Source organism: Drosophila albomicans, chromosome 3 (assembly GCF_009650485.2).
Source record: "Drosophila albomicans strain 15112-1751.03 chromosome 3, ASM965048v2, whole genome shotgun sequence".
Lineage (NCBI taxonomy): Eukaryota > Metazoa > Arthropoda > Insecta > Diptera > Drosophilidae > Drosophila > Drosophila albomicans.
Genome location: NC_047629.2, coordinates 45,720,954 through 45,737,692, shown reverse-complemented (window position 1 = coordinate 45,737,692; position 16,739 = coordinate 45,720,954). Strand labels below are relative to the sequence as shown.

Below are 16,739 nucleotides of genomic sequence, written 5' to 3'. Positions count from 1 at the left end.
TTCTCGTTTCGTCGTTGTTCGTTTTTGTTTTGTTGTCGCTGTCGCTGCCGTTGCCGATCGTGTGCTTGGGCTTTTAGCTTGGGTGTGCGGCTACTGCGTGTCTCTGTATATGTGTGTGTGTGTGTGCGGCAGCGCAGTCGACGGCGACAGCTGAAAAAAGTTTTAAATCTGGTAGAAAAATCTGAAATGAAACGCGTTTGAGGCCTCAGACGGCGAGTGGCAGTCGTACAACAAAGACGTATTATTATTTTCGTTATCCACCTGGCGGAGGCTCTGAAAAGTTGGTCAGACAACTTTTTCAACAAAAAAAAAAAAAAAACAACTAAAAACAAAATCGACAACAACCAAAAAATTACCAACAGATAAACCGCAAACATATAAAATTGAACTCCTTTTACTTTTTCGTAAAAATTAATAAAAATTTCAATGTAAGTGAATGAAACAAAGTGAAATTTTATATCGTATTTCGAAAGTGCCGCCAAAGCAAGCAAAAGAAATATGGATAAAAAAAGACGAAAAACTGTGCTCAGCAAACGAAACGCAATGCAAAAAGGATAAATGTGAAATATGTCTTTATATTTTTGTAGTGCTATCTACTCTCTGGATATTATATAGATGACCGAGAAGGATAACGTATCCATGGCTACCGTGCAACTGAAGCCCGACTATGCGGCTAGCGAGGTCTACAGCACGGCCAGCGAACCGCCACCGGTAAGAATCGATATACTATATACTATATATGGTAGATTAGTATACTAACAAAAATATTAATCTGCATTGTTGTGAAGTTTTGTGCGTTTTTTTTTTTGGTCGATTGCGTTTTAATGCGTACAATTTTTGTCATTGTTGAATGGCCAAACTAATTACAATTTCCATTTGTCATTTTGTCATTTAGTGTGGCAATTATTTGCGCTACCTTTATGTAAGTCAGAAGCAGGTCAGCAAGATCTAAAGGTAGAAACTGAGCAACTGACTCGCCAGGGTCAATTGGTTCGCTGTGTTGGCCAGCACATCCGTTGCGGCGAGCACACAGCGCGTATGCGCAATATGTCGTTGTCGTCCCTCTATCTGTATCTGTATCTCTGTGTCTCAGGCCTTTTGCCTTTGTCTGTGTCTTTTGTTTTTTTCTGTGTCTGCACGCAGCTGCAAACGTGATCATTTTCACTAAGCAAGTCGCGTCGTCGAGACAGTGCAACTGCATGCATAAGCAATTTGGCTGTGGATAATTTTAATGCAATTGTTTTTTTTTTTTCTTTGCTCTTTGCCTGTATTTTTTTAAATTATTATTATGATTACAATATTGCCTGCTGACTGCTGACAGGCTTTGTGGCAATTGCATGCAACGTGCGCTGCTTTGACAATTGTCTCTGCGATTCTGTCGGCGACCCCCGTTGACATTTTAAAGCAGCAAAATAAAATAACACAGACTAACCGACTAAATCAAAAACCACTCTGAGCCTGAGAGTGAGGGCTTCACAAGTGGTATGTGTGGCTATGGCGCAGTTGATGTCGGCACAAATAAGTGTGAATAGATTTGTACTCATTTGCAACCGCAGCCACAGTTGCTGTCGATGTCGATGTTGAAGTCGGATGGCAAAAGCCCGGAGATCAAATAGAAAACCAGTTGAAAACCCAAATTCGAGATCTAATACAAAAGTCACGACTGTAAATAACAAAAACCTAATAATGATAAACTCAAACAAATGAGTATAACAATAATCCGCTATGACAACATCCACTTCGAGTCGAGTCGAGTCGAGAAACTGGCTCAATTTAGCGAGAGACTCTAAACAGATCTCTCTCTCGTGAGTTCTGAAACCGTGTTTGTGGGCTGGCAAATTGATTTGTTGAATTTGCATAAAGCGCGATTTGCATTTTTGTGCAGTTTTCCGCATTTTCTGCATCAGCCCATAAATTGCAGCTGCATTACAGTGAAAGCCAGCAGTTATCTAACACACAGATGTCAGTTCAATAACTACCTTTTGCGTGTGTGGGTTCACAAAGCTGTGTGATCAATCATGCCAAAAGCCCTATTCACCGTGTGCGTATACTTACAGCTTTCACTGTAACTCATTAACCTTTCATCTCTTTCACTCTCTCTGTGTCTGCTCTCATTTGCTGTGTGTTTTTCTTTTGTCGTAATGCACACACATAATCGAATCATCAAAGATATATATTATATGTTCGTATTTTTCAATCTCCCCCCCCCTGTTCGCACCTCAACAACAACAACAACAAACAACTGCAAAACAACCATCACCACAACAACAACAACAACCACACAGCTGGGATTTTTTAACTTTAATCATCAGGTTTGTCGCTCAAGTCTTTTGTCTTTAACTGCACCCCAAAAAAACACCACCAACCAACACCAACCAACAACAGTAGCAACAACAGCAGTGTAGTAAAAAACCCATCAACCATCCATTGGTAAACGAGCAACAGCTGTTTTGTTGTAGTCGTTGTTGTAGCTTTGCCTCTAACATTCACCAAAACACACTTCACTTCTTCTTCTTCTTCTCTACGTCTACGTCTATGTCTACGTCTCCACTCGACTTTACTCCACTTCACTTCAGTTCAGTTCACTTCACTACACTTCGCGCTTAACAACGATGATGTTGTGACGTCGACTGCGACTGCGACTCACTTTCGCAATTGCATTTGAAAACATGAAAATGGGCACAAAACTCACGTAGTAACACACAAAGGTGTAAAAATTGCACATTTCGCTGCACACACACACACACACTCGCACACACTCATGCGAAGTTGTGGCCTCACCCAAAGCAAAAAAGCAAAAACGGCAAAAAAAAAACTATCCTCTCTTTTATTTTCACTGGGTTTTTGGGGCTACTCATAGCACACAGATGCGCTGTTGCCAAATTTCATTTCCTCAATTTTCGCCAGTATATTTTTGCGGTATTTCCTGCTAACGCTCTGCAAGCATATTTGCTTTGCTGATTCGACTATTTTGACATGATCTTGGCAATTTTGGCACCTATAAAAACTATGCAAATATTTATGTGCCAGAGAGAGACTGTGATCTAATCGAGTTACAGTTACGCTTGGCAGTTATCGCACACCGTTTGGCCTAATCAGCATTTGCGCATTATGCAATTCTCATCATCAAGTAGCTCTTTTACCTCGACTTTTTCTTTTCGGGTTTTCGCTTTGACACTCGATTTTCTTTTGTTATGTTTTTTTGGTTTTTCCTTGAGGCGTTTTCTTTTGCTCTGCACTTTTGCACTATGAAACGTGAGTCAAAGACAAGGTGAACGCTTTTACTTTGCTCGCAACGCCAAAAAGGTCAAGCCCCAAGAGCACAGAGCGCACTCACAATCACAATTAACAATCACAATCACAATCGCAAAATGAGCTACTTACGAGTCTAAAAATGTAATTACACAAAAAAAAGTAAATGAATTAATTAAACTTAAATGCTTAAATGCGATTATTACTACAAATTTTGTGAACTGTTTTTGCAGGCCTACAAGCGTCAGGCGAATTCGGTGAAGATCGCCAAGATCACCGCATTCACCATCATCGTGTCCTCGTTCATTCTGGGCGCCTTCATTCTGGCCTCGTCCTATCTGCAGGCCAAGGCCTCATGCGATCAGGTGCAGGCCCTCGACTCGGTGCTGGAGAAAGAGCTGATGCTGGAAACGTTGCAGCAGGTGAACAAGGTAAGTGAAGTGATCGGTGGGGGCATGTGGCAAGCGGCAGCTAAGTGGTTGGTTGCACGCCTCAATGCACAGCGATTATATCGCAGAGATCTGAGAGATTCGAGTTAGGGAAATAAACGCCCAGCTCGTATCAGGCGGTGTCAGCTTGTGCTTTTTTTTTTGCGCACAGTCCAAAAATACAAAAATTATTGTGTTAGGTAAGCTACACACATACGCTAAGGTATGTGTATGTGTGAGTGTGGTTGTTATTGCCTTTTGCATCGTTCGCTGAACACGCCACAAAACTTTATACTCGCCGATTAGCCGCAACAGACTCGAATTATTAAGCCAAATTAATGATAATTACCGGAAAATGTCGGCACATATCTACAACTTCAACTACTTATAGTATATATGTATATACATTTGTGTATAACAACTGCTGCGTGCTTCTGATTATTGCCGCTGTTAACACACACACACACACAAGAAACGTTCGTTGTTGTTTTCCCATTTGATTTCTTGATTTTTTATTGCACGCACTATTTAGTTTCAATAAAACAAAATAAAAGTGTATGCACACACTTTTAGCACTCACTGTGTGTGCGCCATAAAAATATTTCTGTGCAATAAACTTATTTATACTGATAACATTTAGCTAGAAATGCAAATGGGAATGGGAAATCCCAAAGCCAGCAATAATCTCACATCTCAACCTTTGGCTTTTCATGAGATTTAAAAGCATCTGAAATACCCATAAGAAAAACAATGCGCTGAATGCTAAATGTACTTCAAGTTTTCTACAGTTTAAAAGTCTAATTAGAAGAGTATTTTGTGAAGGGAGAATTACATTACATTAAGTGTTTATAATTAAAAAGAAAAGCTGAGAAAGGGTATTCCTTAATGTAAGCTTCGGATTTAAATAGAGAAATACTTTTTATTACTTGTAATTATAATAAAGACTTTACACAAGTTAAAAAGAGCAAGTGACAGTTATTATGATATTACGATTTTGTTTATGAACACAAGACAAAGACACCTCAAACTCTTTAGAAATTTAAATGAGTCATTGTGTGCCAAATGCACTTGACAGCTCATAACAATTTCTTGCAGCATTTTAAGGCTATTCAATAAAGGAAAGCTCAAAAAAACTGACCCAAAAAGAAGAAACATTAAAATTATTTCGAGATAACCAATAAACAACAAAATCATTTGAAAATTACGAAAAAAACATCAAAATGGTTTTCAACAAATAAATAAAAGTGTAATCTCAGCTAAAGATAGATTACGATTACTAGGAAACATTACAATTATTTCAATATTACAAAGAAATCTTTAAAATGATGTTCAACAAATAAAAACGAATGTAATCTCAAATAGAGATAGATGAAGATTACGAAAAATACAATTAAAATTATTGTTTACAAAGAAACATCGAAACTGATTTTCAACAAATTAATAAAAATGTAATCAAAGCTAAAGGTTTATTAAAAAGTGACTTGCCACTACAAAGTAAATGCAAGATCAGAGATCAAAGTAAAGGGTTTCCTCATTCGATTGCATTGACCCAGTCGTATACGTGATAAAGCCATAAAACGATTTGAAGAAGGAAATAAATCGATTGGATATGCTAAACTGCAACCTCAGTTGTCATCGAGTGTTAAATTAATGATTTCTACGATTGCATGAGTTATTCATAGCGAAGTATTCATACATACATTCATAGCTATATTCATATGCAATTGTATAAGTGCAAATTGAATTAGCGTGTTGCGTGCTTCCTTGAGAAATTTCACTCATGTAACCGAATAGACACAATCATTAAACCATAACCATAACGATATGGCGTTAACAGCCATAGGGTATGCATCGAGTATGTAGTATGCACAGGGTATAATTCAAATTTAATGGCACTTAAGTTATTTTTTCTTATTATTAATCACATTTGCATGCAACGGCATTATGCGACGTCATCAATATTCAATTAGCGTGCAACAGAAAGTACATAAACAATAAGCAATCAAACTAATTAAATGCCATTCATTAATATGCAGCGGCAATTAAATTTAATGATGAGTCGCAGGCCGCGATTGAATTGCATTGAATCGCATAGGATTGCATTGAAAATGATGCTGCCCCATTTGGGAGTCGGGTTATTCAACTCGACAGCGATGAAAAACTCTCTCACACACAAAACTTATGTAAAGCTGCTGCGGCAGGCAGCAAATGGAAAAATTCAATCAAGCGAAATTCCCATAATTTGACGCTTAAATGGACAACGAAATGATACAGCTGGGAGAGACTGCAATGAAGTGGAGTTTGGGAGCTGTTGCTGCTGCTGCTTGCGACATAATCATCGGTGGCAACAATTGGCGAATCAAATGGCATACACAAAGTGAAAGCAGCAAACGGAACAGCAGCCAAACGAAGACGAAGAGGGAGATGAAGTCGAAGCTAGAGACTTGAGTGCTGCATGTTGCAATGTCTGTGCATAGCTAAACCTGATTTGCTCAAACGGGGGGAGCGGGCGTGGGCGCGGCAAAATGCCAGAGATCATCAGCTGCAGCAGCAGCAGTCGATGCAGCAGCAACCATAATGCAGTCGCTGTCACTTTTTGCCGGCTGGCGCCGCTTGGCACCGTCACACAAATAGACAAGCGGACAGTCAAGACAGACAGACAGACAGTTAGACGGGTTGTAACCGCACACACAAACACACACACACACACTGACTGTGACTGAGTCACACACTTGCAGAAGCAGAGACCGACAAACGAAGACGCGTTGACTGTTTGCCATTTAAGGCAAGTTGCGCGCTTAAGTCTTTCGTTTTGGGCACGCAAACAAAAGCCAGCAGCAACAATAACATCAACAACTTATGGCCCGCAGGCGATTATGTAATGCCAACACACACACACAACACTCAATATATGCTTATACTTTAATTTATTTGACGATTGTGCAAATTTGTTTCGCCAGCGGAATTATTATTATTGTTATTATTATTGTGAATTCTCTTTTCTGTTGCTTTTGGCTTTTCTAAAGGAAATTCTGTTGTATTCCTCTAGAATTTTAATGCTGAAACATTTGCGTCAACGTCTAAAAATAAGTGTAAATTGAGTGGAGCAATAATTGCAATAGAAAAAAAAGAGTGTAAACATTTAATTATCGCATTTGTGATTGTTTTTTTTTCTTCTCTCTCTCTCTTTTTTATTGAACGTTCTGTGCCGTGTGTAATTTGATCTTATCTTGTTGCGTTCACTCGAGTCATGCAGTTTAGTTCAGTGTTGGCCTTTGAAATCGCCCAACAAAAAAGCTTACAGCAAATTGAGCTGTAAACCGGAGTTAAGTTTAGCAAACAGACTTAATGAAGGGGGCGAACTGGAACACAGACTTGTTGAGTTGACTCGATTGTTGTTGTTGTCAAACTGGTTTAGTTTCTGTCTTCTGTTTTTATTTATTTTTCGCTTTTTTTTTCTTGAGTGAAATTTTTGAAGTTTTTGATTTGATTTCGGGCGAAAAGCAATTATGTGTCACACGCCTTGGCACCATGACTCAGTTAAACTATAGTTTAATGCGCCGCTCGCTAATGAACTAATGTTGAAAATAGGGCGCAAAAAACATTCCATTGCCTCATTACGTATGGAAATTGGCAAATTGCAATTGCACAGCTGCTTTTGCGATGTTTACTCAATTGGTCAATAGCATTTCCTTAAGCGGCTCTATCCGCGATGCTCAATCTGTTCAATGTCAAGCTAGATAATGACCCAGAACCCAGCAAAAGCAACAACAACAACAACAACGGCAGCGAAGCCATCAGCTACCGGATATATGTATTACGAGGCGTATACATTATTTTTCCAAGCCAAATCACTTGCTGCTTGCGTGGGCGCTCTGCCCCTGGGCAGGTGCTGCTGCTGTCCCTCCTGCCTCTGCCCCTCCGGCACACTCTTGGCTCCCACTATCAATCATCATTATCAACAGCAACATCATCATCATTATCATCATCAGCTGCGTCGCATTGAATTAATGAGATTTTTGTTCTCTCTCTCTTGTTTTGTTCAACAAATTATTTAAATTTTGCTTTTGTTTGCTTTGAAGTATGCTCAACCACACACACACACACACACACACACACACTCGAGTGCTTATGTAATCTATGTGTGTGTGTTTTTTTGCTTTTGCTCATTTTGTTTATTTTTATGGCATTTTACTTTTGGTTTCAGTCGCAGTTGACGTCGCTTCGCTTCGGCTTTGTATGTAGGTTGGGGTCACATCTTCTGACGACAACGTCGCATTGTTGTTGTTAGTGGCACATAACAATTGCAGTCACTGTATGTACTTTAAATACTGCTGCCCGGTTTCGTACGTGTTCGATGGCCCAAGTCATTTTAACTGCCTTCTAACAACGCACAGCAAAAAATACAAAATAAAATACACAAAAAATCTACACAAAATGAAAAAGACAAAACGCAAAACAGAAACATTTCCTTGTCAAATAAATGACATGTTAGACATGCTTTTCGGAGACGAACAGAATTAGAGCCTTGACTTGACTTGAGAATTCCAGAAGTGAACACAAAAAGCGTCGATTGTAATTGTCACTCTTTTTTCTTTTTGCTAGACTACAATTCAATTATCAGACTTCAGTTAAATCTTCTTGTTGGCATTGAAACTTCTTTAAAACACGATAGAATTTGAGTCTTGATTTAACTGAAAAGTATATGAATATTGTAATTTTCATTCTTCTTTAGCTAGACTACAAGTCAATTACCAGTCTTCACTTAAATCTAAAAATCATCTTAAGATTCAATCATAAATACTTTGCTGACATTGAAACTTTTTTAAAATCCGGCAGAACTGAAGCTTGACTAAGAATTTCAGAAGTGATCACAAATAATGACAATTGTAATTGTCACTGTTTTGCTTTTTAAATATAATCTTGCAGACAATCTTCTTAAAGTTTAGCACTTTGTTGACATTGAAAACATCTTTAAAAATGTTTCCTAAAAAAATTTGGCATCTGTTTCAAACACAAACTTAACTTTATTTAAAATTGCAAATTGCAAATTGTTGATTTATGCCGCTTTAGCTTTTTCATTGCTCATTAACTTCTTAATCTTTTTAGAGATTCTCTGATTTATTCACAGTTTTGTTTTTTTTTTTTTGCTGATTTAAATCTACGCTATACAAGTTTATTTGCACACCCGTCCAAGAATTGCTAATTTTATTGAGACTTTTGCATGTATTAGTGGCTTTAAAGAATTTTAATTTTTGCAAACAAACATCTTTTTTTAGGATTCTAGAGTTAACTGCTAATTTTGTTAAGATTTTTGGCTTTAAAATATTTTAATTTTGTTTTCAAATATCCCTTTGGATTCTGGAAAATATTTACAGTTTCAGGTAGTTTATACTTTTGCATTAAATTAGTGGATAGAAAATATTTTATCCGATAAAATACCATTGATTAAACTTTATAGCTTAAAATGTTAGTTTTGTGGACATGCTAAAAAGCATTCTGAGTTATCAAATATTGAACGACGTTCCTTTGTTTTTGTTGACAATACAAAATTATTTGCAAAGTCATTGAGTAACGAAAAAAGGTGCTTATTTTAATGAGATTTTTGCATGGATTAGTGGCCATAAAATATTAAATTTCGTGGATTTGATTAGACTACAGATATTGATAATTTAGCATGGACTAGCAGCTTTAAATATTTTAATTTTAGCTAGAAAAATACATATTGTGCTTGACTTTTATAGCTACAAAGTAAGCCTCTTTTATTCGATTTCTTGGGGTACTCTAAAGATCTCTCAAGTGTGCTCAAATATTGAATTCCTTTCTAAGTATAAAGTGATCTCTAATCTTTTATTCAACCATAATTTTAGGAACTACCCCGTGCTGAAGCTTTGCTGGGCAAATCCGATGGCGGCGAGGACTTGCAGAATCTGGATCATGATGATGCGGATAAGAAGCGCGACCCCAAGGCCGAGGACATTGAGCCGACTGTGAGTGAGCACGACAACTCGTACTCGGACAGCGATGAGACCGAGGAGCTGCAAAAGTTCCCCGGCAAGATGCCGCTCGAGCTGGACTTGAGCGATCTGGCTGCCGCCATTCTGCGCAACAACAAGAAGTAACTTTCTGAATAATTAAATATAGATATATGTATTAATGAAAATATTTGCAGATCCCGCATGAACTGCGTGGTCGAGCGCAAGCATGCCGAAGAGTTTGTTGACTCACCCTCGAAGACTGTGGCGCTGCCTTTCGGCGTCAATCTGACCACCGATCCCAAGAAGGCACGCATCACCGGCGAACGCATCTCAATCTTCTGCGACGGCGGCGACGACAAGGAAGACAAGGAGGAGAAGGAAGCAAAGCGTCAGCGTGAAGAGGAAGACGATTCGGAGGAAGATGAACCCATGCGTCCCATGTTCATTCCCTTCCAGCGTGTGCCCATTCCCTTTGGCCGCATTCCCGACCAGATGCCCCTGACCCACATGCCCCAGCGCATGATGCCTCCGGCAATGCAACAGCAGCTGCCCCAGCAGGGTTCGATCATCATCCGTCAGCTGCCTCCCCCATTCCAGCATCTGCCCATGCGTCCCCCCATGCCTCCTCAGGTGATGCAGGCTCCACGCATGGAACAGGAGCAGCCTCAGCCACAGCAACCCCAAGTGCAAACTGTCCGCATTCACATGCAGCAGTTGCCCTTCCGTCAGATCCACATGGCCGATGATGTGCCCATGCAGATTCCCGCCCAGCAGCAGCGCGAGATGCAGATGCAGCGTGAGATGCAACAGCAGCGCGAGATGCAACAGCAACAGCAGCAGCAGCGTGAGCGTGAGATGCCCCAACAGCGTGAGATGCCACAGATTCAGATCCAGCACATGCCTCTGGGTTTGGCACTGCAGCGTGTGGGCATCACCGCCGACGATCTGCGCAACATTCAGCGCATGGCCGAGAATCGTTTCACCGAAGAGATGCGTCGCCTGACCGCCGAGGAGGCCGCCGACTCCAGTGAGAACACCAGCTCGAATTCCAGCGAAGAGGATGAGCACAGCGAGACACCCATGTCATCGGATGAGCAATCATCCACCTCCTCCGCACAGTCCGAGCAGCAGCAGCCCGAGCAGCAACAGCCCCGTGAGCAGCAGCAGCAACGCGAACAGGAGTCCAGTGACCAGCAGGAGGAGCAGACGCCTCAGCTGCAGATCCAGCGCTTGATTCTGCAGCCGCTGCCGGAGCAGCCACGCGACACGATGACCCCGCCGATGCCCGATCAGCCCGCTCAGGTGCCATTCGGTCGCATGATCTTTGGCCGCAGCCTGGCGCAACCGGTGCGCATTCCAGTGCCCATGATGCAGCCAGCTGAGGGCGGTGCTGCCTCCGAGGAGTCGCAGCGACCACACTGTGAGTATAAAGCTATTTCCTTAGAGTAGAAGGGTATTATAACTAAGTGTCTGCAGGAAATGTACATATGACAGGCAGATTGTATGTAGTACTCTATCAGCATACCAAATATAGCCTTCGGTATATTATATTCTGAATGTGATGCTCTATATATGTATAACCAAAGGCTATATTTGGTATATTAAATATCAGAATATACCACAAAAATATGACCTATTTTTTATATTTTTGTGGTATATTCTGAATGTACTATTTTATAAATTTACCAAATACAACCTTCGCTATATTTTATAATTTTTTTGGTATAATGTATAGCCTATATTTAAATATTTTTAATTTATGTTCTGAATGCAGCATGCTACCAATATACCAAATATAGCCATCAGTGTATTTCAGTATTTTTGCGGTATAACCCGAATGTAGTACTCTATCAATATACCATATCCACCGGCATATTTTTGTATTTTTGCTTTATATTCTAAATTTAGTACACTATCAATATACCAAATATAGTCATCAGTGTATTTCAGTATTTTTGTGGTATAATTCGAATGTATTACTCTATAAATATACTAAGTCTATTCACCGGTATATTAATTTGGTATATTTTTGAAAATTGTCGCCGCTCTGTTTTTATTAAAAATGGGTAACTTTATTACTTGCTTAAATAAAATATTAATCCCTTTCTCTCCCTCTAAATCTCTTTGCAGTCGTCCAGCCTCGTTCCGTTTAAGTAACAACAACACCATGCCTGTGATTGCTGCTCTGCGAATTCGAATCTGAATCAGAATCTGTATTGTAATTGTCGTTAATTTTTTGTAACCATGTCGCGTCATCCGATTCCGATGCTCGATTCCGAACAAAACAAAAACATCTCAACAGCAGCCTCCCAAAACGCCAAAAAAAAAAGAAAAGCAATGAAATCAAATTTTTGAGTTTTGGCCCTAACTTTCGAAATCTCCCCTCCAAATCTCTATCTATATATGTTACATATCTGTATTCTCCACTTATCTATGTATATCTATCTACCTACATATATGTGTGTACTACTTTTCGTATATATAACTATCTATATATTTGTATATCGATATATTGTGTGTGTATAACATTCCAAATTGGTCTCGTTTACAACAACAACAAATTTGATGTGAAAAATTACAAAAGTATCATAAAAAAAATGAAAAACAATTTGAGTTCCATTTCGCGAGTTTTGATTTGATTTTTGTTTTCTATTCTTCGCCCTGGCCTGTATTTCACAAACAAAAAAAAAAATAAATCCGATGCAAATTTGTACATAAATTATTGTATTTTATTTTTAAATACGTTTTACTAGTTTTTTTTAGTAAGTTAAAAACAATTAACAAAACGAACAAAACCAAACAACAAATTGTAAATTTTTTATATACATACATTTTGAAGCGAATAAAATTGTGGATAATTGGAAATCAAAATGGGAATCGTTTTGAAAATATTTATGGGAAATTCTTAGAAAACTTGTTTGTCTTTGATATTAATTAGAGTCAAGCCATTAAATCCAATTGCAATCAATGTGAGACAGATTTTATTACAATTGTGATTGCAATGAAAGCGAATATATAATCTATATTTAAGATTAGACATTTAAATAAAGCTAAGTTGAAAGCATATTGAAAAGTTCAGTTATCAGCTCCAGACTGATTGCACTAGATGTCAAGAAAGTGACTAGGTTCAAAGCACTTTAGTAGAATTCCATGTTAATAAAGAGTCAATATATCTTATCTAGCATTTCAGATTAAAATAAAGTAGAAGTTTTTAGAATTGGGAATAAAATAGAATGAAAAGTAGCATCATAATCATAAAAAAATAATAAAGTATTGAATATCTGAAATCAGAATATGAATATAAAAATACTTCGACAGGATTTAAATTTACATTGGGATTGGTTAAAAGTCTTATAAACTAGAGCAGTTCTTAAAATATTGAGTTGTCTGTACAATTACCATTTAGGGATTGCAGATTATTTAGTTGTAAATAGTTTTAGACAAACTTTAGATGAAAACAACATTCAAGTTACAGCTTTCAATTTTTTTTATTTCGTTTCTAAACATTATTTCGTTTCTTTTCGTTACGTTAGTTATCAATCTTTTTGTTTGTTTTTTGTTTTTTAAATAATTCAATCAATCTCGTGATTAACAATTTTTCTCGCGTCTTAATGTAGAAAACCAAATATATCTTGTCTTTAGCATTTCTGATTATTTCACACAATTCATTTAAATACTTATATATGAAGATTTACATATACATATGTATATATTAATGTGTAAAGTATATTTCTAATGGTGTGTATATGTATTTGTGCGCGTATGTGCGTGTGTATGTGTGTCTGTGTATGTTTCAGTGTAATTATATACAATTTGCATGTGCAGAAGACAGGGGAACAACCGATATCAACGTCCAAAAAGGAAGGACGCACAGCATTAGTTTTCTTTTCTTGTCGTTTTTACAATTATTTATTTAAATAATACACATAAATGTATGTATAATATAAATATTTATATATGACTAATTGTAGAATTGCATTGACGGACTGAACAGCGATTGGGGAGGGAAGCTGGGAGGTTTGCAATTACCATTACCACACATTTACAATACATTTTGTAGCGCTTCTTAAATAATACACTTCAAATGGGGATGCGGATGGGGAGATGGATCTTGGTTTGGGAAACATTTAGCTAAGTTATCAACTAAAAATACGCAATGTAGAACGAGCAGCAGAAACGGTTATGCGAGCGATCGAACGTTGGGATGAAGTCGGTTTCGGTTTCAGTTTCGTTCATGGTTTTGGTTTTTAGTCTCTCCAAGGTTTTTCACTGCTAACAGGCGTAGGCGTAACAGAACTCTGTTAAATCACACACTTTACATAGACGTAACAGAACTCTGTTAACTCACTCACTTTTTATCACTGATTGTTTCGCTTGTAACTCTTTTCGCCTTTATTTTGTTGTTGTTTGTCGATTAATATGCAAATTGTTCATGATTTATATATATTTTTCTATATTTAGCACACGTTCTCTTCTTCTTCTTGTATGTTCTGCACCGTGTTATCGTTTCGTCGTTGACTATTTTGCTAGACTGATGATTGTTGTTAGAGGATGGGATGCAGCATATTTTGTTGTTGTGGTTGCTGTTGCCGCTTAGCCATTCTCGCAATGATGTCCCTCGCAGTTGCCCCAGAAGATGCAGTTGCCAACGCCGCTGTAGCAGATTAGGGAGACGGCTGTGAGAAACACCAGACTGCATATGGTGCACGGCTTGCGCTCCAAAAAGAATCCAATCAAATAGAGCACTATGAACATGACGTGCGTTTCCATTAACGCTGGATTCGTTGGCTTTGGTATCAGCAGCACAGGTAATAAACATTGCAGGCAATACATTTTTGTGTTGTATTCTGTTGACGTGTCGTTAGCCAAGTACGTTGTTGTTGCTGCAAACGTTATAAAGTATGTCTATAATTGCTTTAATCGTTTTTTGGTGTCCTGGCCTAGCACAAGCGAGACGTCAGCAAAAATATTTTGTTGTCTCAGTTGCACTTTGCATTTTGTTGTTGCCCACAGAAACTTGTGCGCGTGTTTGTTTGTGTGTATGTGTGTACGATTGACACTTACCTTCCCCAATCAAGCCCGGCCTGGCTGCAGTTGTCTCTGCTAATTTTAAGCGTCAGTTTGTTGTGCGTTTTTTATGTTATCATCATTCACACATTGCTCATGATTGGAGGTGGAGAATCATCGATTGCACGATTGCACTATCGATGCATCCGATGTGTTTGGACTTTGTATAAACATCGATTTCTTGTGACAAATATCGATGTATTTGTAAGCAGAGAAGATATACCAAAACAAAGAAACGTAAACTGTCGGCTGTTTACTATTCGTTAAGCATATTCGTAAAATACAAATCTCATGTAAATGTGTGTTTCATTAATTGATTTCCACTGATTAATAGCAAACATTTTTAAAATTTGAGATAGAGAAACTATTTTTTACAGTATATTTCACAGTACGGTCTGATTATTCTGTAATAATAGTTGATGACTATTTTTGATATCGCTGCCTCACCTTTTAATGCTGACAACTTATCGCTCTGCGCGCGCTTTTCGATATCTTTTACAGGCGCTTCTGCTGCGCGCCAGTACAAAAATCGATGTTTTTTTAATTGCATATTTTTTATTCATTCATGTAACGGAAGACTTATTGTAGATGATATGACTTATGATGTGATACATAAATAAATATGTACATACGTGTGCGACAACAAATTCTCGAATATGGCAACAATATAACATTTGACTAAATCCAATCGACTTCTCTTAAACATTCCAATAAAGCCTATTCTGGTAGAGCGACGGCTCAGTCGCAATGGGCAGCAGATAAATCCAGCCAGCAAACCCAACCAGGTACAAAATGATCGCTACAACACGCTTCCACTGATCCTGTTGCCACAAATCCTGAACATCAGGCAGTCCCATGTAATTACACAATGCATGAGCCAACAGAGGAGCAATCACATGCCCGGTGCGGGCAAACAAATAGGCCGAATAGAAGCCGAACAATGTGGTGTAGGTGAACTGAAACAAACCGATGAGCAGCGAGGTGCTCAACTCTATGCCCATGCTCAGACGCTCCGCAATGTGATGCAGATGAGCGACGCCAAAGAAAAGAGGCGTAATGAACACAGCTGTGAGCGGTGTAAAGCTCTGCAGGATGAGTGGCATCATGCAGGCACGAAAGACAAACTCTTCACTCAAAGGAGCCATCACATGGTTGCGTATCCAGATGATGTTGCTGAACGATCCTCGCCAATAATCCAAGTCTAAAATATGCAATTGTGATTAAACATGATTTGTTAGCATCTCTCACACCTACCGAAATATGAACGAAATGATTCATTCTGCATGTTGACAAATATGGGGCCCAAGTAGAGCAGCGCAGTCAACAGATAAGGTATCACAGTAGCTTGCCATAATCCTGGTAGCCGGAAACCCAGCAGTTTAGGGAACGGTTCGCGTTGCAGCAACTCTGGTGACGAATAGAAATACACGAAAAACGGTGCAAAAAGCATCACAACCGTGACGCTGGCAAAGCGTCGTTTAATGGTTGTGGGATGATCCCGATTGTATTTCGTGTCCCAGACATACAAGCTGCCCACGTAGATCACAGCTAAGATGAAGCTACAGGCAACCGATGTGACTATTGGTATTTGTGGAAGTGCCTCAAGAGGCGGCAGTGCTTCACTTTCGTTATACATTTATTAACTGGGGTTATATCAATTAGTCATTAAAAATTCCTTGTGAACAAACAAAAAAAACACAACAGGAAAAAACAGCTGTCGCTCCAGTAACCAAACAGCAGAGTTGTGACCACTGTTGCCACAAACGGCAAATACAAACACAAAACTGTACAGTTTGATGATCACCACACACATGCTATCTTATAATCCCAACCAGCGAGCATATTTGCGTCACGTTAACAGAGCTGTTATATTAAAATACTAATTTTATAGAGCAAGCATCGTTTATCGATATTTTTCGAGCTACAATTCATAGACAACAAAATGCCGTTACTTGATTTTCTATTACGGGAATTTTCGAAATATGTGAGCATTTCTAACGGAAATTTAATTGCT

The 16,739-nt window shown here is 38.7% G+C and overlaps 3 protein-coding genes across 4 annotated transcripts; 1 reads left to right on the top strand and 2 right to left on the bottom strand.

Moving 5' to 3' along the window:
- Positions 1–205: 205 nt before the first annotated feature.
- On the top strand, positions 206–12,377 carry LOC117569088 (putative mediator of RNA polymerase II transcription subunit 12). 2 transcript variants are annotated; one of them, XM_034250104.2, is made up of 7 exons: positions 206–428; positions 588–711; positions 2,286–2,312; positions 3,486–3,683; positions 9,551–9,798; positions 9,853–11,078; positions 11,789–12,377. In XM_034250104.2, exons 2-7 carry the CDS (start codon positions 616–618, stop codon positions 11,809–11,811), a joined length of 1,818 nt encoding a protein of 605 aa, XP_034105995.1. In that variant the 5' UTR covers positions 206–428; positions 588–615; the 3' UTR covers positions 11,812–12,377. The 2 variants fall into 2 exon arrangements, with proteins under 2 accessions (XP_034105995.1, XP_034105996.1); XM_034250105.2 differs by lacking the exon at positions 2,286–2,312 and having other exon boundaries at positions 207–428.
- Positions 12,378–13,591: 1,214 nt separating this feature from the next.
- LOC117569092 (bladder cancer-associated protein) lies at positions 13,592–14,847 on the bottom strand. Its single transcript, XM_034250110.2, has 2 exons — positions 14,723–14,847; positions 13,592–14,541 (listed from the first exon to the last, which is right to left on the bottom strand). Exon 2 carries the CDS (start codon positions 14,489–14,491, stop codon positions 14,252–14,254), a length of 240 nt encoding a protein of 79 aa, XP_034106001.1. The 5' UTR covers positions 14,492–14,541; positions 14,723–14,847; the 3' UTR covers positions 13,592–14,251.
- A 412-nt stretch (positions 14,848–15,259) lies between these two features.
- Positions 15,260–16,603, bottom strand: LOC117569090 (CAAX prenyl protease 2). Its single transcript, XM_034250107.2, has 2 exons — positions 15,980–16,603; positions 15,260–15,926 (listed from the first exon to the last, which is right to left on the bottom strand). Exons 1-2 carry the CDS (start codon positions 16,359–16,361, stop codon positions 15,424–15,426), a joined length of 885 nt encoding a protein of 294 aa, XP_034105998.1. The 5' UTR covers positions 16,362–16,603; the 3' UTR covers positions 15,260–15,423.
- Between the last annotated feature and the right edge of the window lie 136 nt (positions 16,604–16,739).

Coding starts and splice junctions, on each gene's coding strand:
- LOC117569088 (XM_034250104.2), top strand. CDS start 616: ATGACCGAGAAGGATAACGTATCCATGGCTACCGTGCAACTGAAGCCC. Junction 9,799..9,852: donor ATTCTGCGCAACAACAAGAA/GTAACTTTCTGA, acceptor AAATATTTGCAG/ATCCCGCATGAACTGCGTGG. Junction 11,079..11,788: donor GGAGTCGCAGCGACCACACT/GTGAGTATAAAG, acceptor ATCTCTTTGCAG/TCGTCCAGCCTCGTTCCGTT.
- LOC117569092 (XM_034250110.2), bottom strand. CDS start 14,491: ATGTATTGCCTGCAATGTTTATTACCTGTGCTGCTGATACCAAAGCCA.
- LOC117569090 (XM_034250107.2), bottom strand. CDS start 16,361: ATGTATAACGAAAGTGAAGCACTGCCGCCTCTTGAGGCACTTCCACAA. Junction 15,927..15,979: donor ATCATTTCGTTCATATTTCG/GTAGGTGTGAGA, acceptor TGCATATTTTAG/ACTTGGATTATTGGCGAGGA.